The sequence below is a fragment of the Alexandromys fortis genome, unplaced genomic scaffold (genome assembly GCF_014885135.2).
Source record: "Alexandromys fortis isolate MF-2015 unplaced genomic scaffold, M_Fortis_MF-2015_v1.1 scaffold_29, whole genome shotgun sequence".
NCBI lineage: Eukaryota > Metazoa > Chordata > Mammalia > Rodentia > Cricetidae > Alexandromys > Alexandromys fortis.
Genome location: NW_026067891.1, coordinates 5,088,438 through 5,110,726, shown reverse-complemented (window position 1 = coordinate 5,110,726; position 22,289 = coordinate 5,088,438). Strand labels below are relative to the sequence as shown.

The window sequence follows — 22,289 nt, the reverse complement described above, 5'->3', positions numbered from 1 at the left end:
CAGCAGAGGGCGTCGGGTTCTCAGGAACTGGGGTCACAGCCGTTTGTGAGCTGCTATGTGGGTGCTGGAATGGAGCTAGCCCCTGGAAGACAGGACAAACCCTGTTAATCACTGAACCCACATTTATTAATCATCTTAATCATCTCCAGCCCACATTTATTTAAGGTCCAGCTCATGCAGGGCTTGCGAGGGGGTTTGCAAACTCGGTCTCTCCACACGTCCACCGTATTGGAATAAACGGAGAGCCCCGAGCTCAGAGTTGGGTTTTTATAGTAGTAAAGGTGGGGGTGAGGGGGTTTCTGAGGTTCAGGACCCCTGATTGGCTGACATTTGTCTAGGGGTGTTCTGGTGAGTGTGTGCTGGCAGGTGATCCTATCTACAGTGGTTGGAATGTTAGGCATTTCTTTTGGATGGTCTGTTCTTGGGCGGTGCTCAGGTAATCTCTAGTTCTTCCTGCAACCAGGTATTGCTTGAGGGTAAACTACTGAGACTCAGGCCTCCATTAAACTTATCGATGGCTGAGTCCTACTCTGGCAGATGGTGTGGTTGGAAGTAAAGAACTTCCTTTGGGCGGTCTGTTCCTACTTAGCTTATCATGACTGACCCATGGCTACACAAACAGTGGAAAGCAGGAAGAAAGACAGATTTATCTAATGTGGCCATGTGAGGAAGAGGACCAGTAACTCTCCCAAGACTGTGTGGAGTTCTTGACAGGGGTGAAGCTGAAGTGGAATAAATGAGCTGTTTTAGGCAAGGTGTGGCCCATCTTTTGACTCCCATTGTTTCAGCTGCAGTCTCTCCTACAAGATGGGTTGATGAGCCGTTTCGTGTTTCAGGACAAGTCTTTTCCTTATTCCAGCGTGAGACTCTTGGGAGAATTCTGATTAATTGGGGACCATCGCTTTAACAGTCTGATACTCAAAGAGAGGGTCGCAAGTGACTCTTAAGATTATCTTTATTTCAGGGCCAGAGAGGTGGCTCAGAGGTTAAGAACGCTGACTGTTCTTCCAGAGGTCCTGAGTTCAATTCCCAGCAACCACATGGTGGCTCACAGCCATCTACAGTGAGATCTGGTGCCCTCTTCTGGCCTGCAGGCATACATGCAGACAGAACACTGTGTACATAATAAATAGATCTTTTTTAAAAAGTAATAAGCATGTTTCACCTGTTTGTTTGTTTTTTTAATTATCTTTATTCCTTGGTGGTGGCACCCAGCACTCAGGAAGCAGAGGCAGGCAGATCTCTGTGAGTTCAAGGCCAGCCTGGTCTACAAGAGTTAGTTCCCTGTCTCAAAAAACCAAAAAAAAAAAAAAATTTTATTTTTTTTTTTTTTTTTTTTTTTTTTTTTTGGTTTTTCGAGACAGGGTTTCTCTGTGGCTTTGGAGCCTGTTCTGGAACTAGCTCTGTAGAGCCTGCCTCTGCCTCCCGAGTGCTGGGATTAAAGGCGTGCGCCACCATCACCCGGCTAAAAAAGATTATCTTGATTTTTCTTCTCAGGTTCACTTCCTGGATTAGACAAGGCTAGTGGCATGGGGCCCAGGCCTCACAGCTGCCCTAGCAGGCAGCACTGGGCTCTAGGAAAAGCCATAAGCTGGCATTACCCAGGAACAGACCATCCAAAGGAAATTCCTAACGTTCCAACCCTTGTAAATAGAATCACCTGCCAGCACACACCCATCACTTTTCACCAGGGCACCCCTAGACAAATGTCAGCCAATCAGGGGTCTTGAACCTTAGAAATCCTTCACCCCTACCTTTGCTACTATAAAAACCCAACCCCAACTGAGCCTGGGTCTCTCCCATCACTCCAATATGTTAGATACACGGAGAGTCCAAGTTTGCAAACTTGTGTAAGAATAAAGGCTTTTTTTTACATACAGGGCTCGGTCTCCTAGTTGATTTTTGGGGGGGACTCTGTGATCTGGATGGTCCTAAACGCCACACAGCTTTGAAGCTCTAGGGTCCTAGAGGATGGGCAGAGTCTAGATTGTTAAGGAGGTAGGAACTCAATGCTTACTGATTGTGTTTATAGCAAATGTGGACTTTTTTACTTTCAAGACTGCGTTTCTCTGTGTAGCTCTGGCTGTCCTGGTACAGGCTGGCCTTGAACTCAGAGATCTGCCTGCCTCTACCTACCTAGTCCTGGGATTAAAGGTGTACTACACATCTGTCTAGAGTGAACTTTGCTCACTGTGATCTTACTGTAAAACTAAATTCTCTGATAGAGGCATTCCTACCCTAGTTTAGCATTTTTATTATTTTAAATTATGTGTGTGGGGGGGGGGGGTGTGAGCGCGGTGCCCGGGGAGGCCAGGAGTTTCCTGTGGCTGGAGCTGCAGGTGCTTGTGGACTGGCAGCTGTGGACGGCTGTGGGTGTTCGAGTCGAACTCTGCCTTATGATAGATGAACTATTTTAACCAATGAGCTAGTTCTCTAGCTTCTGTTTATCTACTTTTTTATTTGTTTGCTTATTTATTTGTTAGTTTTTTGAGAACAGGGTTTTTCTGTGTAGCCCTAGCTGTCCTGGAACTCGCTCTGTAGACCAGGCTGACTTCGAACTCACAGAGATCTGCCTACCTCTACCTCCCAAGTGCTGGTGTTAAAGGTGTTCACCACCACCACCCAGCTCTCAAAAATTTTTTTAGGGAGTGCGGTTATAAAGCATGATCTCAAACTGTATATATGCAGGGGTGCAGCTCTTCATGTGATACCAGGTCCTTCTGGGATTAACTCTGGTGAGCCTTCCATTAAATCCCCCTTTCTGCTTTCTTTCTGTGAGACACTGTTTAAGGGAAGCTCCACAGGGCTCTCGTCCGCTACCAGCATTGAGCCGCCTTCACTCCCTCATCTCATGCCTTGGTTCACTTGCCAAGTGAGCCCACTGTGCAGCAGGCTCAGCTCGTTACACTGGTGCCTAGGCTTGCTCCCCAGATAACCCTGCAGCTTTGGGCAGTTAACCTCATCCGGGTCAATTCTCTCTAATATGAGAGAGAATAGGATTGGAGTTTGTGTGTTTGCTTAGCATGACCAAGGCTCTGGGTTCAGTAGAGGGACTCAGGGGAGACAACAAGTCTGTGAAGTTTTTCTTTTTGTCTTGGGATAGGGTCTCAGGTAGCCGAGGCTGGCTTTGAACTTTCTATGTAGCTGAGGATGGCCTTGCACTTCTGATCTTCCTGCCTCCATCTCCCAAATGCTGGGATTACTATGCCCAGTTTTATGGGGTTCTGGAGATCAAAACTAGGGCTTTATGTATGCAGGTCCGGCAAGCATACTACCAACTGAGCTACGCTCTCAGAAGTAGTAGGTATGGAGCCTCCGCAGGCCTTTGTGCTCAGTATCTATTGCTAAGGTATGACTAACATTGTTATTTGAACCAGAAGCCTCTGGCTCCTCAGGAGCCCTCTGAAATCTCTTTCCCTAGTGCACAGCATCCCTCATTGGTCTTCACTGCGGTTGCCTAGACCCAAGTCTCCCATTCTGTCAACTAGTGTCTCAGGAGTGAAGGGAAGGGCTGTGGCCAGTGGCTAGGCTGCGACTGTGAGCTTCATCAGGTGGTCATGCCTTGGGTCCACTTTGCTGTCTCACACGATTCAACAGACAGTATGGACCGGAGATCTATGCCTTGTTAGCAACTTGTACTGACCACCCAGGAGTGGGCTGGGAGGCCAGACACAGTGCAGAAAGCATTGGAACACTCTGAAAAGCAGACTGCGGAGGTAGAATAACTGCTCTGCCACCCTGCCAGCTGTGACTGGCCTCCGTGGTGACTCTGGGCACCATATTTCTCACTTGGCAAACAGGACAACCAAGTCTTTGCTGAAGTGGTGCAGGGAGCCCCTCCCTCTGCTCATTCAAGCACACATCACAAGGAACAAGGTGTCATTAACTGATCCCTGCCTAGTTCTCTGCTTCTACAATCTCTCTAGTGACTGGGTCAGATCTTAGGAATACTGGGCTGTCTGGATAGGCTTGAGATTTATATTATGGCAAGCCCTAGCCCTGAGGTGCTTCTCTTTACGGTGTTTCCTCAGGTGCTGCCATCTTAGGCTTCCTGCAGGGTTGACTGGCTCTAGGCAAGGCTGATGGTGACTGCAGGTAACGGAGAAGGGAGCGGGGTGCAGCCCTCACAGTGACATTGAGAGCAGTCAGCATCTTCCCAGCAGGAGCTCCAGGGTCCTGCCCTAGGGAGGCACTTGGCCATTTGTAGGATGCCCTGTCCTAGGCACCCTTGTCCCTATCGTCCCACTATTCCAGAGTGGACTGCTCTTAGCCTTGGGCAGGAAGAGCAACCTTGAGCTCTGCCCCTATGCACCTTTCCTGATCTACCTAGTACTGTCCTCTGGGTTCCTGGCGTAGGAGGAGACAGGGGAGAGGGGAAGAAACACACATTCAGGCCTTTGATCATTCTCCACTACATTTTCTGCCTCCTCATTGTTAACTCCTCAGAGAAGCCTTCGAAATTCTCCAGATCTCTTTCTGTTTCTCTTCTCCCTGGTGCTCCAGGAGCCAACCCCTGTCTATTGCTATGAGTATTCCTGGGCTTCCTGAGCCTCCTGGAGCACAGAGGGCGGGTATGTTTCCCTCTGGCATGTCTCCATCACAGTGGGGAGAACCTATGTATACTAGATTTTATGGCCATGTAACAAATTGCCACAAAGGTAGTAGATTAAAACAACATAAATTTATTAAATCAAAAACCTGTGGATCAAAAGCGTGGGTGGCTCAGTTGAGTTCTCTGTTGAGGGCTTTCCCAGTGTGAAGCTAAGCGATTAGAAGATGGGAGACATTTGTATCCAGTCTCCTGAGTGTGGGCAGAATGGTGATTACAGATCTCTCTCTCCTGCTGGCTGTCACTGCCTTGTGCTACTCGCAATGCCTGACAAGGGAGATTCTCTCTGGCGCTGAGTCCCTCTTATGCTTTAAATCTGTCTGACTCCTCCAGGGAAACAAAGGGCACACAGGTCAGAAGAACACCAGCTGGCCCCCCTTCTCTAAAGCCGAAAGAAGGAAATGCCGAAAGGAGAGGGCAAAAGTGAAACAGCGGGGACTCAGAAAATTCCCAGTGACAGAAGACGGCCTCAGGGAAGAGAGGAGGCAAGGGGATGGGCAGCCGGACTCAGCATCTCAGCCTCAGTGTAGGATGGGCCAGGAAGCTCCAGATTCGCATTATTGGCCAGTATCAGAGGCTCATGTGAGCCCTGATCCAGGGACTGTACTTGGCCACATTGGTATAGACACCTGGACGGTTGGGCAGGGCACAGCCCTTGCCCCAGCTCACCACACCCACTAGGACCCAGCGGCCGGACTCCATACAGGTCAGGGGTCCTCCAGAGTCACCCTGCAGGAAAAAGGCGAGCTTAGGTCACAGCCCTCCCGCAGCTTTTCAAGGTCACTCTTCTAGGTCCAGCTCTCTGGGGTAGTAGCTCTAGGTTGGGAGTCTGGAGCTTCCTGGGTCCTGGGTTCTAGGGAGGTAAGAGACCGGGGAACCGATCCCAACGGGTGTGGGTTAGCAGACACACCTGGCAGGCATCCTTATGGCCCCTGCGGTAGCCAGCACACAGGTTCCCTGGTAGCACTATGCGCTCACCCTGGGGCACATTGGCACCCACGTGGTAGAGGCGGTCACAGGAGCGAGAGTCCAGTAGAGGCACCCTCACTCCTTGCAAGGGTCGCCCCTCTGGGAGTGGCACTGAGAGAAGAGGGAGAGATCTGAGAATCAGGAGACAGCATGGCTTGAAGTGGGCTGGGGGGGAGGGGGAGATGAGTGGGAGGGTCTGACTTGCCAGTCAGAACTCCTTGAGTCGGAGTGGAAGGGAAGTTTGGGTCCCCACACATGGCTGGGGTCCTATAGTGGGACCAGGACTCACAGCCAGAGCTGGAGAAGAATGGGGTGCCCCCCCCAGTCCCCATAGCCTGACTTTGTGTTTTACCTCCTGGATGGAGGCTACCCCAGCCAGTGACCCAGCATGGAGCCCCTGGTGGTGGATGGGATCCTGGTGCAGGCAGGCAGACAGGCTGGATTCCGGCACTCAGGGACACCGGGTGACGCAGCTGCAGCAGTGCCAGGTCACCGCGGGCCTCATCCTCAGAGTAGTCAGGGGGCAGCAGCACCCGCAATACAGGAACCAAGAGCTCATGGGATGATGTGACACCCAGACTCAGTACTCCCAGGAGCACGCTGTACTCTGATGGCAGTGTCCCTCTGCAGAATAGACATGGGGGCTGCTGACCATGCCTGGGGGCTGCTGACCATGTGTGGGCCTAGGGCCTGTCAGGAGCCAGCACCTCCCAAACCTCCCCAGGCCACACCTCCACTTTCCCCCAGGCCTTGTTTTTTTCTGGAGCTGGAATAGTGAGTGAGTGCTGACCTGGAGAAGCAGTGAGCTGCTGTCAGCACCCACTGGGGTGCAATGAGTGACCCCCCACACACATGGGCTCCACGGTGCTGAATGCTTGTCTGCCATGGCCATTCTCCATCCCGAGCATCCCGGCCCCCCACGATTCGGCTGGACATACGGGGCTGCCCACAAGCTGCGACAGGACAAGTGGGCAGTGAGGGTTGGCTGGGCCTTGGGGCCTTGGAAGTAGTTGTAGGAAGGGGGATAGGGCCAAGCTGGGGAAGAGATGCTACCCAGGCTTCCTTACCTGCACACCTCTGCATTCTGGCTCCTGTAGGAGGAAGCAGGCAAGGAAGTAAATTAGGGAGCTGGTGCCAGGTAACAGAGCCTGGGTCAGAGATTAGGTAGAAGGTAGAGTATATTTATTACACTGACCTCAGGCCAAGCTTCTGTGCCATTGGTAGCCTTTGCCACCCTCCCCAGAGCACGGGGAGGTTGGAGTGGGAATCAGCACAATATACATACAGCACACTCAGATTTGGAGACCCAAGGTCAGTGCCAGAGAGACGCCATGCATTGGAAGAAAGACCAGAATGCCCCTCGGTGCTCTAGAGGCTCCAGGCTCAGGGAGAGGCGAGGCAAGCAGTCTGCAGCCAATGTCTCTGCAGCAACACCCCTAACGCTTGCCCCACTCACCCAGCACCAACAGGAGCAGGATCTGGAGGTGGGAAGCACCCCTCATTCTATCTTCAGGGCTAGCCTGGGCACAGGTAATGTTACTCAAGGCTTGGTTTCTGGTCTAGAGAGGGCAGGGAGCAGAAGGGAACATTGTAGGCCAGCAGCCACATCCAACCCCTCCCGGCACCTCTGTGGTAGTTCTGTCTGCCATTAGTTTCCACTTGGTCCTAGCCCCGTCCCTGCCTCCCAGGCTCTACACCTTTAGGTACCTAGGTTCTACTGACCAGCTCTAACCAAGCTTCTGCGGCCTCTGAGATCCAGGCCCCTTAGGCCTCATTAGGAACCCTGGATCCTCACTCTCTGGGCCCCATCTTTCATTTCCTAGCGGCCCTTGGACCCATCTCTCACCCTTGAAGCCTGGTGTCCTCTCTGAAGACTGGGGTCAGGGGAGGGCCTGGGGACTTAAAAGACAGAGGAGGTGGAGGCCCAGGTAATTAACAAGACCAAGGCGGAGCTGCGGCAGCACCTGAGCTGCTGCGAACAAAGATGCTTTGAGCAGAACTTAAGAGGTGTAGGAAAAGGACACCAGGGTGGGGGCTGGGGGAGCTGTGTGGTTAGGCCAGGAAGCTCCAGAAGATCCTTGGCAGCTCATCTCTAAACCGGATCCTGCTGCCTTGTGAAACCTGCTCGCTGGGGCTTCTGAGCTCTATTGTTCTGCTTGGTAATCCCGGCTCAGCCAGGCCAGCTGGCCCCAAGTGAAAACCCAGACCCCAGACCCACATCCTGGATTTCAGGCCTGCAGCTGACTGCCCACCAAACCCAACCTGGCCAGTCCCTGCTGGATCCCAGGTCTGTATGAGCTTGGAGTGGAGAACGACAGGTTCCAAATTGCTGTAGCACCCCACTTGGCCACAAGAAGCAGTATGCAGCCGGGCGACCGTGGCGCACGCCTTTAATCCCAGCACTCGGGAGGCAGAGGCTGGTGGATCTCTGTGAGTTCGAGACCAGCCTGGTCTACAGAGCTAGTTCCAGGACAGGCTCCAAAGCCACAGAGAAACCCTGTCTCGAAAAACTAAAAAAAAAAAAAAAGAAGCAGTATGCACTACACTGGGGAACACTCTGGTTTGGGGGTGGCCAGGGTAGAACAAGGAACACAAGAACTGAAATGAGCTTTGTAGCTATACAACTATAAGACGAGAAATCTCTTTTCTTTATAAAGTTAACCTGCGTCTGCTATTTAGTTATAGTCATGGAAAGCCTATAAAAGAGTGGGTTCGTTCATCCCAAGAGTTTTCAGTAGGCAGAACTGTGCTCTGTACAGAGCTGGCACAGAAGTAAGGGCAAAGGGGAGCAAGACGACAAGCCAGAAGTGAGAGCTCTAGAGACGAGGCCCTGTTGTGGCCCAGATCCAGTGTTTGGATATAGGGAGGAAGCCAGCCTTCAGACTTGGCTTCTGCTGTCCACAGCCATAGGCCACACGTGGGGTTTGAGAATATGACTAAGACCAGGGTGTTTCTATGAGTGCGCGAGACCCTGTGTTTTAACCTGGGATGGCACACGCCAAGAATCCAACACTTCAGAGATGGAGTCAGGAGGATCAGACATTCAAGGTCATCCTTGGCTACAGCCAGTTTAAGGTCAGCCTGGGCTACGTGAGACCCTGTCTCAAATAAACACAACTCCCTTATTTGTTGGGGGTGGATAACTCGGTGCTTATTTGAGGTCCCAGATCTGACCCCCAGCACCACACACACACCGACACACACACACACCGACACACACACACACACACACAAGAGAGACACAGAGAGAGAGACAGAGACAGAGAGACAGACAGACAGACAGAGACAGAGAGACCAACAGAGAGGGAGGTGGGGGGAAGAATGGCAGGACAGGGCGGGAGGAAGGGACAGAGGGCAGTGGTGATCCCACTGGCTCAGGTCCTCTCTCTAAAGCTGAGCCCTTGGTGGGAGTTTCTCAACTCCCTGCATGCCCTGTTTTTCTCATCTATAAAACCAACCGTTTGGCTGTTGTGAAGATTAACTGAGCAAACCGGGCAGAGCCTGTAGCAGTACCAGGCATGGGGCAAATTCTGTAAAACTGCAGGAAGAATAAAAGACAAATGGCCCATTCTCTTCAAACTTCTGGGATCTTCTGTTGGTCCAGGTTTGGCTGCCCTAGAAGGTGAGTCAGCCCCTACTGCAGCGTCTGTGGCTGTTAGGAAGACTAAAGCCTGGTGCATTTGGGAGGGACTTCAGAGCACAGGGTCAGCTCTCGGGTCCTGGGCCAAACTTTGAAAGTCAGGTGAGCATAAGGCCTCAGAGGGTGGGCACCCATCTGGCACAGGGCCTGGCAGCTGTAGTCTGGAGTGACGGGGCAAGGTTGGAGGGCATGGGGCACAGAGATGAGCCCTTTTTGAGAATTAGGCTCGGTTCAGGGGAAACGTTCGCCATCTGAACCTTGGGAGAAGGAAGGGAGCACCCTGAAAGCCAACCCAAAGGAAGCAGACTGCGCTCCATCTCCCCATCAGCCCCAGTCTTTCCATTACAGCCATGGAAAGCAGCACACATGCTCTCCTGTGCAGCCTGGACTTGCATCCCCCAATAAACTACATGCGGTTAAGTCCTGAGCTTCCGATGGGCTGCGTGGGCCGTGGTGAGAGCGGGGGCATACGGTGCTGATGTGATGGGCACACTCGGGGGCAGGTTACGGTGAGGAGTTCTGCCCACCCAGTCTTCTCAGCCTCCCGACAGTCTGGAGATACAATCATTTCTGTAAGTTATCTCTCGTGCTCCCTTAGCAGGAGAAGGTCTGAGGCAGGACAGAAAGACAAAGGAAGTCCTCTCCTCCCCCAGAGCCTGGCAACATCTCTTGCCTGCTGAAGGGCAAGAGCACCACCAATTAACAAAATCTGTGCAAAAGTTGTCTACAGACAGATATCACACTTATTTATTTATTTATTTATTTATTTATGGAGACCAGGTCTCACTGTGTAACCCTAGCTGTCCTAACTCGCTATGTAGACCAGACTGGTCTTGAATTCACAGCAATCTGCCTGCTTCTGCCTCTGGAATGCCAAGATTAAGGGCCTTGAGCTACCACATTAGCCAATATTCCTTTTTATATAGAGAAATTTAAAATAATGGTAAAATAGCAATGAGCAGTCCTGAATGTCTGTAGTCACAGACAGCTATGAGCTGACAGGGGACTGATGGCCACGAAGCTCGGTGTTATGGTTTAAATAAAATGTGTAGGTTCCCTGAGGGTGGGCAGCGGCAGAAACGCTGCAGGTCCCTGAGTGGTGGCAGTGGGCAGCAGGCCATGAGACCACGCCGCAGGTCCCCGAGCGACAGCAGGCAGCGGGTCGTGACTGGCAGGCCACGAAGGCAGCCGGGTTCCAGGCAGGGAGCCCCCGAGTGGCCCACAGGCAATGAGGGCCGTGGGTTCTAGGCACAGAGCTGCATGGTGGGTGAGAGAGACTGAGACTGGTGGCATGCCATGTAGAGGAAGTGGGTATTTATTCCGTGGGTTATGGAAGGGAAGGGGGAGGGGTAAGGAGAGAAGGGGGAAGAGCAGGGGTGGGGGAGAGGAGAGGAGCCTCGGCAGCAGCTACCTCTACAGCAGTAGCTACCTCTTTGGAGAGACAGAAAAGGAAAGAATTGGGCTGCAGGCAGGAAAGAAGATCTGCCTGTCTCGGAGGTGGACAGGGGAGGTAGTGGGTGGGGCTTGTGTCTTAAAGGGACAGGACATAGCTTTACACCCAGGTCCTCTGGAAGAACAGTTAGTACTCTAAAAAGACTGCTGGGCTCCAGTCTTTTATTTAGTTTTTGAAAGGGAGGCGATTTCTCAGGCACCAAACATGCATATTGTGGTGCACAGATAGACATTTTGGCAAAACACTCATACATATTAAAAAATGAGCTGGGTGGCAGCGGCACACACCTTCAGTCCCAGCACCCAGGAGGCAGAGGCAGGTAAATCTCTGAGTTTGAGGTCAGCCTGGTCTACAGACTGAGTTTCAGAATGGATAGGATCACACAGAGAAATCATCTCGAAAAACCAAAACCAACTAACTGAACAAATAAAATAATAATAACAAAAGAGAAGCAAAAGAGAAAGAAATTCCTTAGCAATTTTTTGTAATTTCAGGAGCCACTCAAAATCACATATATGGCCACTGCTTAGCCACCTACTGTGGCTTCCTTGGAGATTCCGCACCAACTCTTGCCTGTGTCTTCTCTTTTCCCTGAGCACTTTTTTTTTTTTTTTTTTTTGAGACAGGGTTTCTCTGTAGCTTTGGTGCTCTCCTGGAACTAACTCTTGTGTAGACCAGGCCTTGAACTCATCTGCCTCTGCCACCACCACCCGGTTGCTCTCTTTTCCTTAATCTTTGTGTTGGGTAGTTTTTTGTTTGTTTGTCTTTGATGTTTTCAAGATAAGGTCTCTCTCTCTCTCTCTCTCTCTCTCTCTCTCTCTCTCTCTCGCTCTCGCTCTCGCTCTCGCTCTCGCTCTCGCTCTCTCTCTGTCTATAGCCCTGGCTGCCCTGGAACACATCAGACTTACAGAGAGCCACTTGTCTCTTGTCTGTGCGTCCCCAGTTCAGGAGGGAGTAAGGGCAGTGTGCCACAATGCCTGTGTGATGGTCAATTCACTTATCAACTTCACACTGTGTAGAATCACTTCAAAAAGGACCGACCAACCTCCCTCCCTCTTTCTTTCTCTCTCTTTCTTCAAGACAGGGTTTCTGTGCATCCCTGGCTTAGAACTAGCTCTGTAGTCCAGTCTGCCCTTGAACCCACAGATACACCTGCCCTGTCCCTTCAGTGTTGGGATTAAAGGTGGGAGCCACCTCACTGCAGCACGGAGGTTTAAATCTGTCTGGGGTGTGTGTGTGTGTGTGTGTGTGATCATCTGATTATACTAAGTGATGTAGGAAGAACCCAGTCTAAAAGTGGGTGGTGCCATTTCCTGTTTGTTTGTTTTTGGTTTTTCGAGACAGGGTTTCTCTGTAGCAGCTTTGGAGCCTGTCCTGAAACATTTCTTGGTTTGTAGAAAAAGGGAGAAAGTGGGCTGAGCAAGGGCAAGCATGTGTGGGTTTACTCTCTCTTTCTCTCTTTCTGTCTCTCTCTCTCTCTCTCTCTCTCTCTCTCTCTCTCTCTCTTCACTGTGGGTGTAACCGACTGTTTTAAGTTCCTGCTTTGACATCACTGTAATGACAGACTACGGCCTGGAGCTGTGAGCCAAGTAAGTCCCTTTCCCCTCAGGCTGCTCCCACAGGACAGTGTCACAGCTACAGGCGTGAAGCTCAGACACCCCATGCACAGGTCTATGCTAAACCTTTTTTTTCTTTTTTTTTTTTTTGGTTTTTCGAGACAAGGTTTCTCTGTGGCTTTGGAGCCTATCCTGGAACTAGCTCTTGTAGACCAGGCTGGCCTGGAACTCACAGAGATCCGCCTGTCTCTGCCTCCCAAGTGCTGGGATTAAAGGCGTGCGCCACCACCGCCCGGTTTAGGCTAAACCTTCTTAATATCTACTTCCTACTAGCTGTGCTGGTAGGCTTTTATCAAATTGACATAGTCTAGTAAGTAAGAAGGGATATTGAGAAAATGCCTCCATAAGATTTGTCTAAGCATAGTGGTGCCTTTTGTCCCAGCACTCGCGAGGCAGAGGCAGGCGGGTCTCTGAGTTGAGGCCAGCCTGGTCTACTGAGTGAGTTCTAGGACAGCTAGAGCCTGTCTTGAAACACAATCTGGAGGTATTGTCTTGATTACTGACTGATGTGGAGGGTACAGCTCACTATTGGCAGTGCCATCCTTAGGGGGTGGGTGGTCCTGGGATTTGTAAGAAAGCAGGCTGAGCAAGCCATGAAGAACAAATGTCTCTGTTTCAGTTCCTATCTTCATGTTCCTGACCCCATGCTCCTGACTGCCCTCAGTGCTGGGGTGGGACCTAAGAATTGTAAGGTGAAATCAACCCTTCCTCCCTAAGCTGCTTTTGGTTGTGGTAGCTCTTTTTGTTGTTGGGGGATCTTTCTTTCTTTTTTTTTTCTTTCTCCCTCCCTTCCTTCCTTCCTTCCTTCCTTCCTTCCTTCCTTCCTTTCTTTCTTTCTTTCTTTCTTTCTTTCTTTCTTTCTTTCTTTCTTTCTTTCTTTCTTTTTTAGTTTTTCGAGACAGGGTTTCTCTGCGGCTTTGGAGCCTGTCCTGGAACTAGCTCTGTAGACCAGGCTGGTCTCGAACTCACAGAGATCCGCCTGCCTCTGCCTCCCAAGTGCTGGGATTAAAGGCGTGCGCCACCATCGCCCAGCTTGTTGGGGGATTTTTCAAGACAGGGTTTTTCTGTGTAGCCCTGGCTGTCCTGGAACTCATTCTGTAGACCGCCTCAAACTCAGAGAGCAGTCTCTTCTGCCTCCCAAGTGCTGGGATTAAAGGTGTGCTTCACACCGCTCGGTCATGGCCTTCTACCACAACAACAGAAGCTCTGACTAGATGCTGGTCTATCCTGAAATTCTGTGTGCATGTAGTCAGGAATCTCAGCTTCACACGGGCAGAGCTCTGGAGGAACTTTGCAGGCCACTGCAGGTCACTGCAGGCAGCACCGTGGAGCTGGGTCTCCAGTCCACACTATAGTCACTGCAACCAAAGCCTAGACAAGCTATCATGGGGCATGGGCTGGATTGCTCAAGGTGAACACAGGGTAGTGTCCAGGAAGTCACCGGTTCTCCATAATGTTCTGCACAGGCCAACTCAGATATGCTCGAGTTTATTGACAAAGGAGACAGGAGACACAGGATGTCCCTACCCAACACTGAATGTTCTGGGGTTGGGGGAAGTGAAGCGGTGCAGCTTCATGGGCTCAGGTGGGCCTCAGAAGTCAGGGAACCTGGAGCAGAGCGAGGGACAGCAGTGGCAGCACCAGAGCAGACTTGACTGCACTGTTGAGAACCATCATGGTCTGGATCCAGCCGTAATGCTGACTCACGTTGGTGTAGAGGCCAGGCAGATTGGGCCGCCCACAGCCTACTCCCCAGCTCACGATTCCAATCTGATACCAGAGACCATCCATGCTGCAGACCAAGGGTCCTCCCGAATCACCCTGAGGAGCAGCATGGGTGAGCCTGAGAGTTGGTAGGTGGGGCTGGGGAAGAGGCCATGGGGACAGGGAACACCATCAGGCAGAGGACTGGGTGAGGATCCTCCTTCTCCCCCTGGCAACAGCAGAGCTTCAGCCTCCTTATCAGAAAAGTAGGGCCATGGCTTCTACCTCTGAGGGGCTCAGGGATGGAGAAAAATATTGTGAATAGAAAATAAGAGGTATGTTTTTGGGCTGGGTGGTTAGGGGCTGTAGGTGATTTGCGTGGATGAACCCTGAGGACAGGTTGACGGCAGATGTGGAGAGAGCCCTCAGGTCTTGGGTGAGGCAGGGTGGGCTTCCTCGGAGGGGGAAGGGAGGCACACTCACACTGCAGGTGTCCGCACTGCCATCCTCAGCACCAGCGCAGAACACGTCACCGCTCATGAAGGGGTGGAGAGAGAGACTGCTGAACAGCTCACGGCATCTGCTCTCGCTTAGGATGCTGACCTGCACCTCGCGGAGGTGGAAGGGTGGTGGCAGAGGTTCTGGGAGGAGGACAGAGCACCGTATTAGGGTCTCCTCTACTCTCTGTGAGAGGAGGAGTGGGGAGGGCACACCTTCCATGGTAGTGGTGCCCCTGCTCATCACCCCACTCCATGGACAGTCCATGGACAGAAGGAACCGGTGGGTAGACAGGCAGATATGGAGAAGCTTCCCTGAGTCCTGGTTCCTCTATTTCTGCAGCGGAAGAACTAGCTCCTGAGTAATCCAGTGGAGAAATCCTTCTGCCCAAACACAGGTGGGAGGTGCTAGGGATGCTGAGAGAGATAGAGATTATGGGACCCAAGGTGGAAATCCCCAAATTTACAGGCTTGGTGGCGCATGCCTAGGATCTCAGCACTGAGGTGACAGGATTGTGAGTTTCAGGCCAGCCTAGACTACAAAGCAAAACACTGTCCTAAAAATATTCCCAGGGTTAGGACTGGAATGTTAAGAGCACTTACTGCTCTTGCAGAGGACCCAGAACCTACATGGAGACTCACAGCTGTCTGTAACTCTATCCTCAGGGGATCTGGTGCCTCTTCTGACCTCTGTACGTTCCTGTAGACATGTGCACACACATATATCCACACTCAGGTACACACACATACACATAAATTAAATGTCTAAGAAATAATTCTAGGGCCCATAGAATGGCTTATGGGTAAAGGCACCGGAGTTCAAGCCTGACAACCTGAGTTCAATCCCCACAGCCCACCATTACTGTGTTCAGTCCGCAGAGCCTATGTGGGTGCCGGATGTGGAGCTCTGCGTCCCTGTTTCAAGGTGGGAGGCAGAGAATGCATGGGTCAGCCAGGCCCGGACACACTGTGCTACAGTAGAAACAAGAAAAACAAACCAGGTGGTGGTGCGCACACCTGTAATCCCAGCACTTGGGAGACAGAAGCAGATGGATCTTTGAGTTCGAGGTCAACCTGGTCTACAGAGTGAGTTCCAGAACAGCCAGAGATGCACAGAGAAACCTTGTTTAAAATTAAAATAAAAAAGAAATAAGAAAAATACATAAATACACAGTACTTCAAAATCCTGATCTCCATTTGTGTATACCATATGTACCCAAAGCTCTCTCTCACGCACACACTAAAGAAAGATTAGGGGGCTGGAGAGATGGCTCAACGGTTAAGAACACTGACTGTTCTTCCAGAGGTCCTGAGTTCAATTCCCAGAAACCACATGGTGACTCACAACCATCTGTAATGATATCTGGTGCCCTCTTCTGGGGTGCAGGTATGCACACAGGCAGAACACTGTATACATAATAAATAAATAAATCTAAAAAAAAAAAAGAAAGATTAAAATATTCCCGAAGTCAGTGAAAGACAAAGGGCAGATTCAAGAAGGGAATAAGCTCTAAGTAGGACAAGCTCAGAGAAACCCTCTCAGAGGCATGTCAGAAACAGACTGTCAGCGACAAGGCCCTGGGGGCAGGACCCGAGCTGCTGCCTGTCAGTCTAGCTTACTCGTGAGTAACCAGGCCAGTGAGAGCCCTTGTGTCAAAGGAGGTAGAACGACAGACACCTGATTGTCTTCTTCTGGCTGCCACGCACAGACATACATGTTTGTTTGTTTGTTTGTTTAACACAAATTGTTAAGAGAGAAGTGAGTTGTCAACCCCAGCTCAAGGGGACTTCAAGAGTTAGTTTACTGCTCAGAAACCACGGAGGCTCCCCGCCCCAAAACCACCACCACCACCAAAACAAAACAAACAAAAACCAGAATAAATTGGGTGTGTTATAACAGGCTTCTAGTCCCAGCATTCAGTAGGTATCAGGTTGGAGGATCAAAAGTTCAAAGCTATTCTCAACTAGTGTATAGAAAGTTTAGGATCAACTTGGGCTATTTGAGACCCTACCCCAAAAACAAAACAAGGAAGACAAAGATTAACATGCCACAGACCAAAATTTATGCGAAACAGCAAAAACAGTTTCAGGAAGAAACTGATAGTTGCCAATGCTTACGTTAATGGAAAGGAAACCACAAACCAACAACTTCCCTTCGTATCTAAGGAAATAAGAGAAGAGCAAATTAAATCCAGAGCTGGTTGGCTGGGCAGTGGAGGCGCACACCTTTAATCCCAGAACTAGGGAGGCAGAGGCAGGGGATCTCTGTGAGTTTGAGCCCAACCTGGTCTACATAGTAAGTTCAAGGACAGCCAGCTACACAGACTTTATCTTAAAATAAATCAAATCAAATAAATAAAAGTAAAAAGAACCAAAAAGGACCCTTCCAAGGAGGCCACACCCATGTTCTTTAATTTTTTTAAAAAAAATTATTTATTTATGGTGGGGGAGCATGGTGGAACTCAGCAGGCAACTTTTGGGAGCCAGTTCTCTACTTCCACCACATGGGACCTGGGGATGAAGCTCAGGTGGTTAGGCTGGTAGCAAGCCTCTTGGTCCTCTGAGCCATCTGTCAGCCACACTAGTGCTTGTGGATGCTTCTTTCTTTCTGAGCATCTCTTTTCTTTCCTTTCCTTTTCTTTTCTTTCCTTTCCTTTCCTTTCCTTTTCTTTTCTATTTACTATGTACACAGCATTCTGTCTACACGTATGCCTGCAGACCAGACAAGGGCAACAGATCTCATTATAGATGTCTGTGAGCCACCATGTGGTTGCTGAGATTTGAACTCGGGACCTCTGGAAGAGCAGAGAGTGCTCTTAACCTCTGAGCCATCTCTCCAGCTCCGAGTATCTCTTCCTTAACAGTTGTGCTAAAATTATATTAAAATATTTTAACAAGCCCCAGCTCTATTTCATAAAAACAGTAGCACAAACAAACCAAAAAGGACAACAAGGAAATACTAAGGAGAACTGTATGCCGGCGGATCAGAGTCTACCCACCAAGACAATGCAGAGAAAGCCCTGCACCTCACACACTATTAAGCAGACTTAGAGGGACTTAGCAATCAACATCCCCCAACAAAGGAAGGTGCCAGGGGCTTCACTGGTGAATTTTACCAACATGTGAAGAAAAAGGAGCCGCATGCAATCCTTTCTGAACTCGCCCCAAAAACAGGTGAAAGAGAGAAACCCTTCCTGATTTCCACACTAGGCCACGGAGTGAGACCGGGGGCTGAAGTTGGAAGAAGACTAGAGGACCTGTTTTTAGTTTCTTGAGACAGGGTTTCTCTGTGTAACAGTCAGTCCTGGAACTCACTTTGTAGACCAGGCTAACCTCGAACTCACTGAGATCCTCCTGCCTCTGCCTCCCGCAGTGCCACCACTGCCCTGCTCTGTATGAATATCCTAAACCCAGATTGGGGGCGCACGCCTTTAATCCTAGTATTTGGAAGGCAGAGGCAGGCGGATCTCTGTGAGTTTGATGCCAGCTTGGTCTACATGGTGAGTTCCAGAACAGCCAGGGCTTTGTAGAGATAAATAATGAAATAAGAAACAAATATTCTGCAAAGATCTGAGCATGCAGCAACTGAGCCTGTCAGCGCAGGAAAGGACTGCGATCTGTGAGCAGGTGCAAGGGAGCGCTGCCAAGGAAAACCGGCACACACTGATGGGATGAAGGGAAAACAGTCTCCATCTCTGCCAAGAGCATCCGACGTAATTCTACACTCTTTCACATAACCAAACCAGAATCCAATAGCCAGGCATGGCGGCGTGCGTCCGCAATCCCAGTGCAGTGAAGTGCTGACCTTTGGCCTTTGGTCACATGCACACTTGTGTACTCATGGACCTGCACACACACATGAAGATGCTCATACCCCCCCACTCGAAGAAATACAAAATTCCGTGCTCTTTTTTGATAAAAGTACTAAGCAAGCTAGGATCCAAAGGAAACCCACGTGAACAAAACCACAGCTAAATCACACTCAGTGGTGAAAACCAAAATGCTTTCCCTCCAAGAGCCATAATGAATGGGGATGCCGCTGTTGTGCACAATACCCTGGAAGTTTCAGCCACAGCAATTAGGTAAGAAGGAGACATTAGGGCTGGGGAGATGGCTCAGTGCAAAGGCAAAGCCTGAGGGCCCAAGTCCACTCCCTCTTAATGGAAGAAGACCAACTTCTTTTGTAAGTTGCGCTCTCTCTCTCTTTCTCTCTCTCTCTCTCTCACACACACACACACACAAACACACACACACACACACACCACAGCACACCACACACACCACACCAGACATATATACACATAACACACATACACACACATATAGCAATACAATATAATGCACATGCACATGGAGTGAACGACATAGTTTTTTGTTTTAAAGAAAAAAATAAAGGCATTCAAGTTGGAGAGAAAAAGGGGTAAATCTTCAAGATGGGATTGTTATGAGTAAGAAACCAGACTCACAAGACCCCAAATTGTATTCCAACTGTGGGCAGTATCTGAAAATGATGGTTGCACGCTCAGAGAGCTGGGTCGTGGTTATCAGGGCTGTAGGGAGGGGTTAATGAGGAGTAAAAGCTGGGTGTGAATGAAGATCCCTAGTGTGACAGTATTGTGAACACCCTAAGTGGTTCCGTAATGGTAAGTGAACTGAAGAAGAGAGAAGCAGTACCCACAAGTGCCACAGGGGGGCAATATGAAGACACTAATTACAAGAGAGAATCCCAGCAGAAAAGGCCATCTTCTCTGACTATCCAGGGACAGAAAGAGGGTCTGGGCTGCCAGGGGCTACAGAATCCAGGGAAATGAGGGGACTGAAGAAGTGACAGAGGGTATGAGCTACATGTAGTCCTGCAGTCAGTCCAGCCTGGTCTCAAACTTGCTATGCAGTCTAGACTATGGAGTCAAGGACAGACTTGAACTCTTGACCTTCCTGCCTTCAGTTCCCAAGTGCTGAGATTATACCACCTTGCCTACCGAGGCTTTGGATGTCCTGGAACTTGCTCTGTAGACCAGGCTGACAGGCTTTCTTTTTGAAATGATGAAAATGTTGTAATTAGAGTTGGTGACAGTCTATGGCCTCACCACTCTGAACATGCCTGATCTTAGAAGCTAAAGTGCTGAGGGGTCAACAGTGACAGTTTCACAACCTTGTGACCACACTACTGACCCCTGAACTACACTACAGTACTGTGCACATTCATGTTTTGGAGTAAAGTAAATCTCATGGTAAAAGACTTTCCTCACAAGGCTGTGAGTATTCATCCCGGCTGGCTGGGGATTGCAGGCCTGGCTAAGTAAGAGTCCCTCTCTTGCAAATCTGGCCACTGGACCACACCTGCTCTAGGAGAGAAGGAAGCTCCTTACAGGCCGGAACAAGGAGAAAGGCAATGAAGGGAGAATGAGAATGGCGGGCAGGGACGTGTGGGCAAGCGGGAGGGCGGGCAGGCAAGGCAGGAGACTTGCAGAGCTCCAGAGGCCAGAGAAGGACTTTGGAACCTGCTGTGGCTAAAACAGGGACCTAAGTTAGCCCACCCACATGCCCACCCTCTGTCCTAGTCTCACTCTTATTCTCCTGAAGGGCTCCCCAGCCGGTCACCCAGCAGTCGGGCTGCTGCTGGAACACGAAGGTGGAGGGCAGCACACAGATGGGCTGGATGTACTTGGTATAGGTGACCGAGGAGGCCAGCCTCAGCAGGGCCAGGTCGTGGAACCTCATGGCGTCTTCAGAGTTTACAATGATGTCCTTCACCCTGTACCGGCCAGAATAGGCCTTCCTGTTCCAGAAAGAAGGCTTGGAAGTAAGCTGTCCAAGCTGGACTGTCCACTCTCCTGGATCAAGGTACCTAGCAGGGAAGGAGAAAGTGATCAGGACCCTGGGGAGGAATGCTGGCCCCCCGGGCACCTGTGTGAGGGGCACCCCAGGGCCAGTACTACGTGTTTGCTCATTGCCAATCATTAGCAAATCTTTCTCTTGGGGCTAAGGACGCCTTGTAGGAACAGAGCCTAGACCATGACCATGGCTCCCTGTTCCTGGGGATCAGAGGATCAGGAAGACCACTGCCCCCAGTGGTCTCATCACTTCCCAAGGACCCTGCCTGTACAAGTCGGAGACGACTCGGAAGATGGAGAGGCTGCTGTGGGACCTGGACAGAGTAGAGCAAACATCTGGAATGGGGCTGGGGATGAGACTCAGTTGACAGCGCTTGCTCAGCAGCGTGAGAATCCCAGGGTTTGAGCTCCAGCATTGTACAGATCAGGCATGGTGGTGCATGCCTGCGATCCCAGCATACCGTGGGGCAGAGCCAAGAGAACCATCCTCAGCTACACATAAAGTTGAAGGCCAACCTGAGCTATCCACTTCAAAAACGAGCCAACCAACCTTGGTGTGGGCCTAACATCGGCCTCCTCTTCCAAGGGGAAGAGGGATGAGGCTTGTGCCTTCCTGATTCGTTTTGGTCTGGGGCGGTGGGCACAAACAAATACACCCGCAACCACATGGGAATGTTTCAGTAAACATCTTTCTCCACAGGGCAATGAGGAAGGTTATTTGATTGTAACTAGTTGCTGCTCAGTTTGGAGCTCAGGAGGCTAGTTCAAGATCGCCGCTCTGAGCCGGGCGGTGGTGGCGCACGCCTTTAATCCCAGCATTTGGGAGGCAGAGGCAGGCGGATCTCTGTGAGTTTGAGACCAGCCTGGTCTACAAGAGCTAATTCCAGGACAGGATCCAAAACCACAGAGAAACCCTGTCTCGAAAAACCAAAAAAAAAAAAAAAAAAAAAAATCGCCGCTCCGTCTGGCCCCTGCCACCCTAGACTCACTTTCTAAAGCAGTGTGCGGCACTGAGCACCCATCGGTGGCTGAGAAGGCTCCCTCCACAGTGGTGGGACTTCTTAAAGCGCAGGCTGGCCTGCCATGGCCAGCGCCCTTGCACGGATTCTATCCCGCCCACTATCAGTGGCTTAATGTAATTCCGGCGGCCACAAGGTACTGCAACAGAAAAAGGGACACCCGTCTGAGCCCTGAGGCAGGCCCATAGCGCCCCCAGGGTACACGTGTGTGGGAGGGAGGCTCTGGGGAGAGCCGCACACTCATACACCCCCTTCCTCCCGTATCCTGGGGTAGTGTTGAAGAGATGCCACCGGAACCCTTCCCACGGGGTTTGCAGACACCCAGCCCTCCACAGAGCCCATCAGTCACCTGAGAGGAGCTTGTTTGTGATGTTCTTGGGACCTGTGGGGGAGGAATGCAAAAGATGACTCTGTAGGCTCGGCCTCTGTAGGTGTTCCGCAAGGGATTTCCTCACCTGACGCCTTCACATCCCCCCACTCTTCCCCATCCTCCCCAGTTCTGGTGGGACATCTCCTTAGCTCACCAGGTGTCCCCAGCGCCACGCACACCAGCAACACCACCAGCAGCGGCAGGAGGCCCTGCACACCCATGGCCGCTCCGCTGCAGTCGGGAGCCACGCCAGGCTCAGTGGCGCCCCCTAGGGGAGAAGCAGCAGACCGGGAGCCTTGCTAGGCTACCTTCTCCCGGCCTGACCCCTGACTGGTCGGGTCGCACAACACTCTTTCATGTGGTGCCTCAGCCAGCGAACCACAACCATCCTTTTCTTGTCTGAGCCCAGGCGCTGGATGCCTCCCCTTGTGTACTGACAGGTTTCTCGAGGACCAAGGCTCTGGCCCTCAGCCAGCACCCCTAGGAGGCCTCAGGGTACACTGGCTTCGAGTCTAGCGCCGTGTTACCTGTTGTTAGAAGTGATGATTTTTTGCGGGATACTCTCAACAAAGGCTGAC

General features: G+C 50.9%; 2 protein-coding genes across 2 annotated transcripts; both read right to left on the bottom strand.

The window, feature by feature from the left end:
* Nucleotides 1–5,179: 5,179 nt before the first annotated feature.
* LOC126513132 (serine protease 33) lies at nt 5,180–7,080 on the bottom strand. Its single transcript, XM_050161346.1, has 6 exons — nt 7,035–7,080; nt 6,646–6,669; nt 6,369–6,531; nt 5,931–6,202; nt 5,520–5,689; nt 5,180–5,338 (listed from the first exon to the last, which is right to left on the bottom strand). Exons 1-6 carry the CDS (start codon nt 7,078–7,080, stop codon nt 5,180–5,182), a joined length of 834 nt encoding a protein of 277 aa, XP_050017303.1.
* Nucleotides 7,081–13,886: 6,806 nt separating this feature from the next.
* Nucleotides 13,887–21,932, bottom strand: LOC126497891 (serine protease 41-like). The gene is made up of 5 exons (XM_050136112.1): nt 21,797–21,932; nt 21,312–21,480; nt 20,056–20,336; nt 14,475–14,632; nt 13,887–14,108 (listed from the first exon to the last, which is right to left on the bottom strand). Exons 1-5 carry the CDS (start codon nt 21,930–21,932, stop codon nt 13,887–13,889), a joined length of 966 nt encoding a protein of 321 aa, XP_049992069.1.
* Between the last annotated feature and the right edge of the window lie 357 nt (nt 21,933–22,289).

Coding starts and splice junctions, on each gene's coding strand:
- LOC126513132 (XM_050161346.1), bottom strand. CDS start 7,080: ATGAGGGGTGCTTCCCACCTCCAGATCCTGCTCCTGTTGGTGCTGG. Junction 6,203..6,368: donor GCAGCTCACTGCTTCTCCAG/GTCAGCACTCAC, acceptor TCTATTCTGCAG/AGGGACACTGCCATCAGAGT. Junction 5,339..5,519: donor GCCATAAGGATGCCTGCCAG/GTGTGTCTGCTA, acceptor TTTTTCCTGCAG/GGTGACTCTGGAGGACCCCT.
- LOC126497891 (XM_050136112.1), bottom strand. CDS start 21,932: ATGGGTGTGCAGGGCCTCCTGCCGCTGCTGGTGGTGTTGCTGGTGTGC. Junction 20,337..21,311: donor GCCGCACACTGCTTTAGAAA/GTGAGTCTAGGG, acceptor CTTCCCTGCTAG/GTACCTTGATCCAGGAGAGT. Junction 14,633..20,055: donor AGCCCTTCAGGAGAATAAGA/GTGAGACTAGGA, acceptor TCCTCCTCCCAG/AACCTCTGCCACCACCCTTC.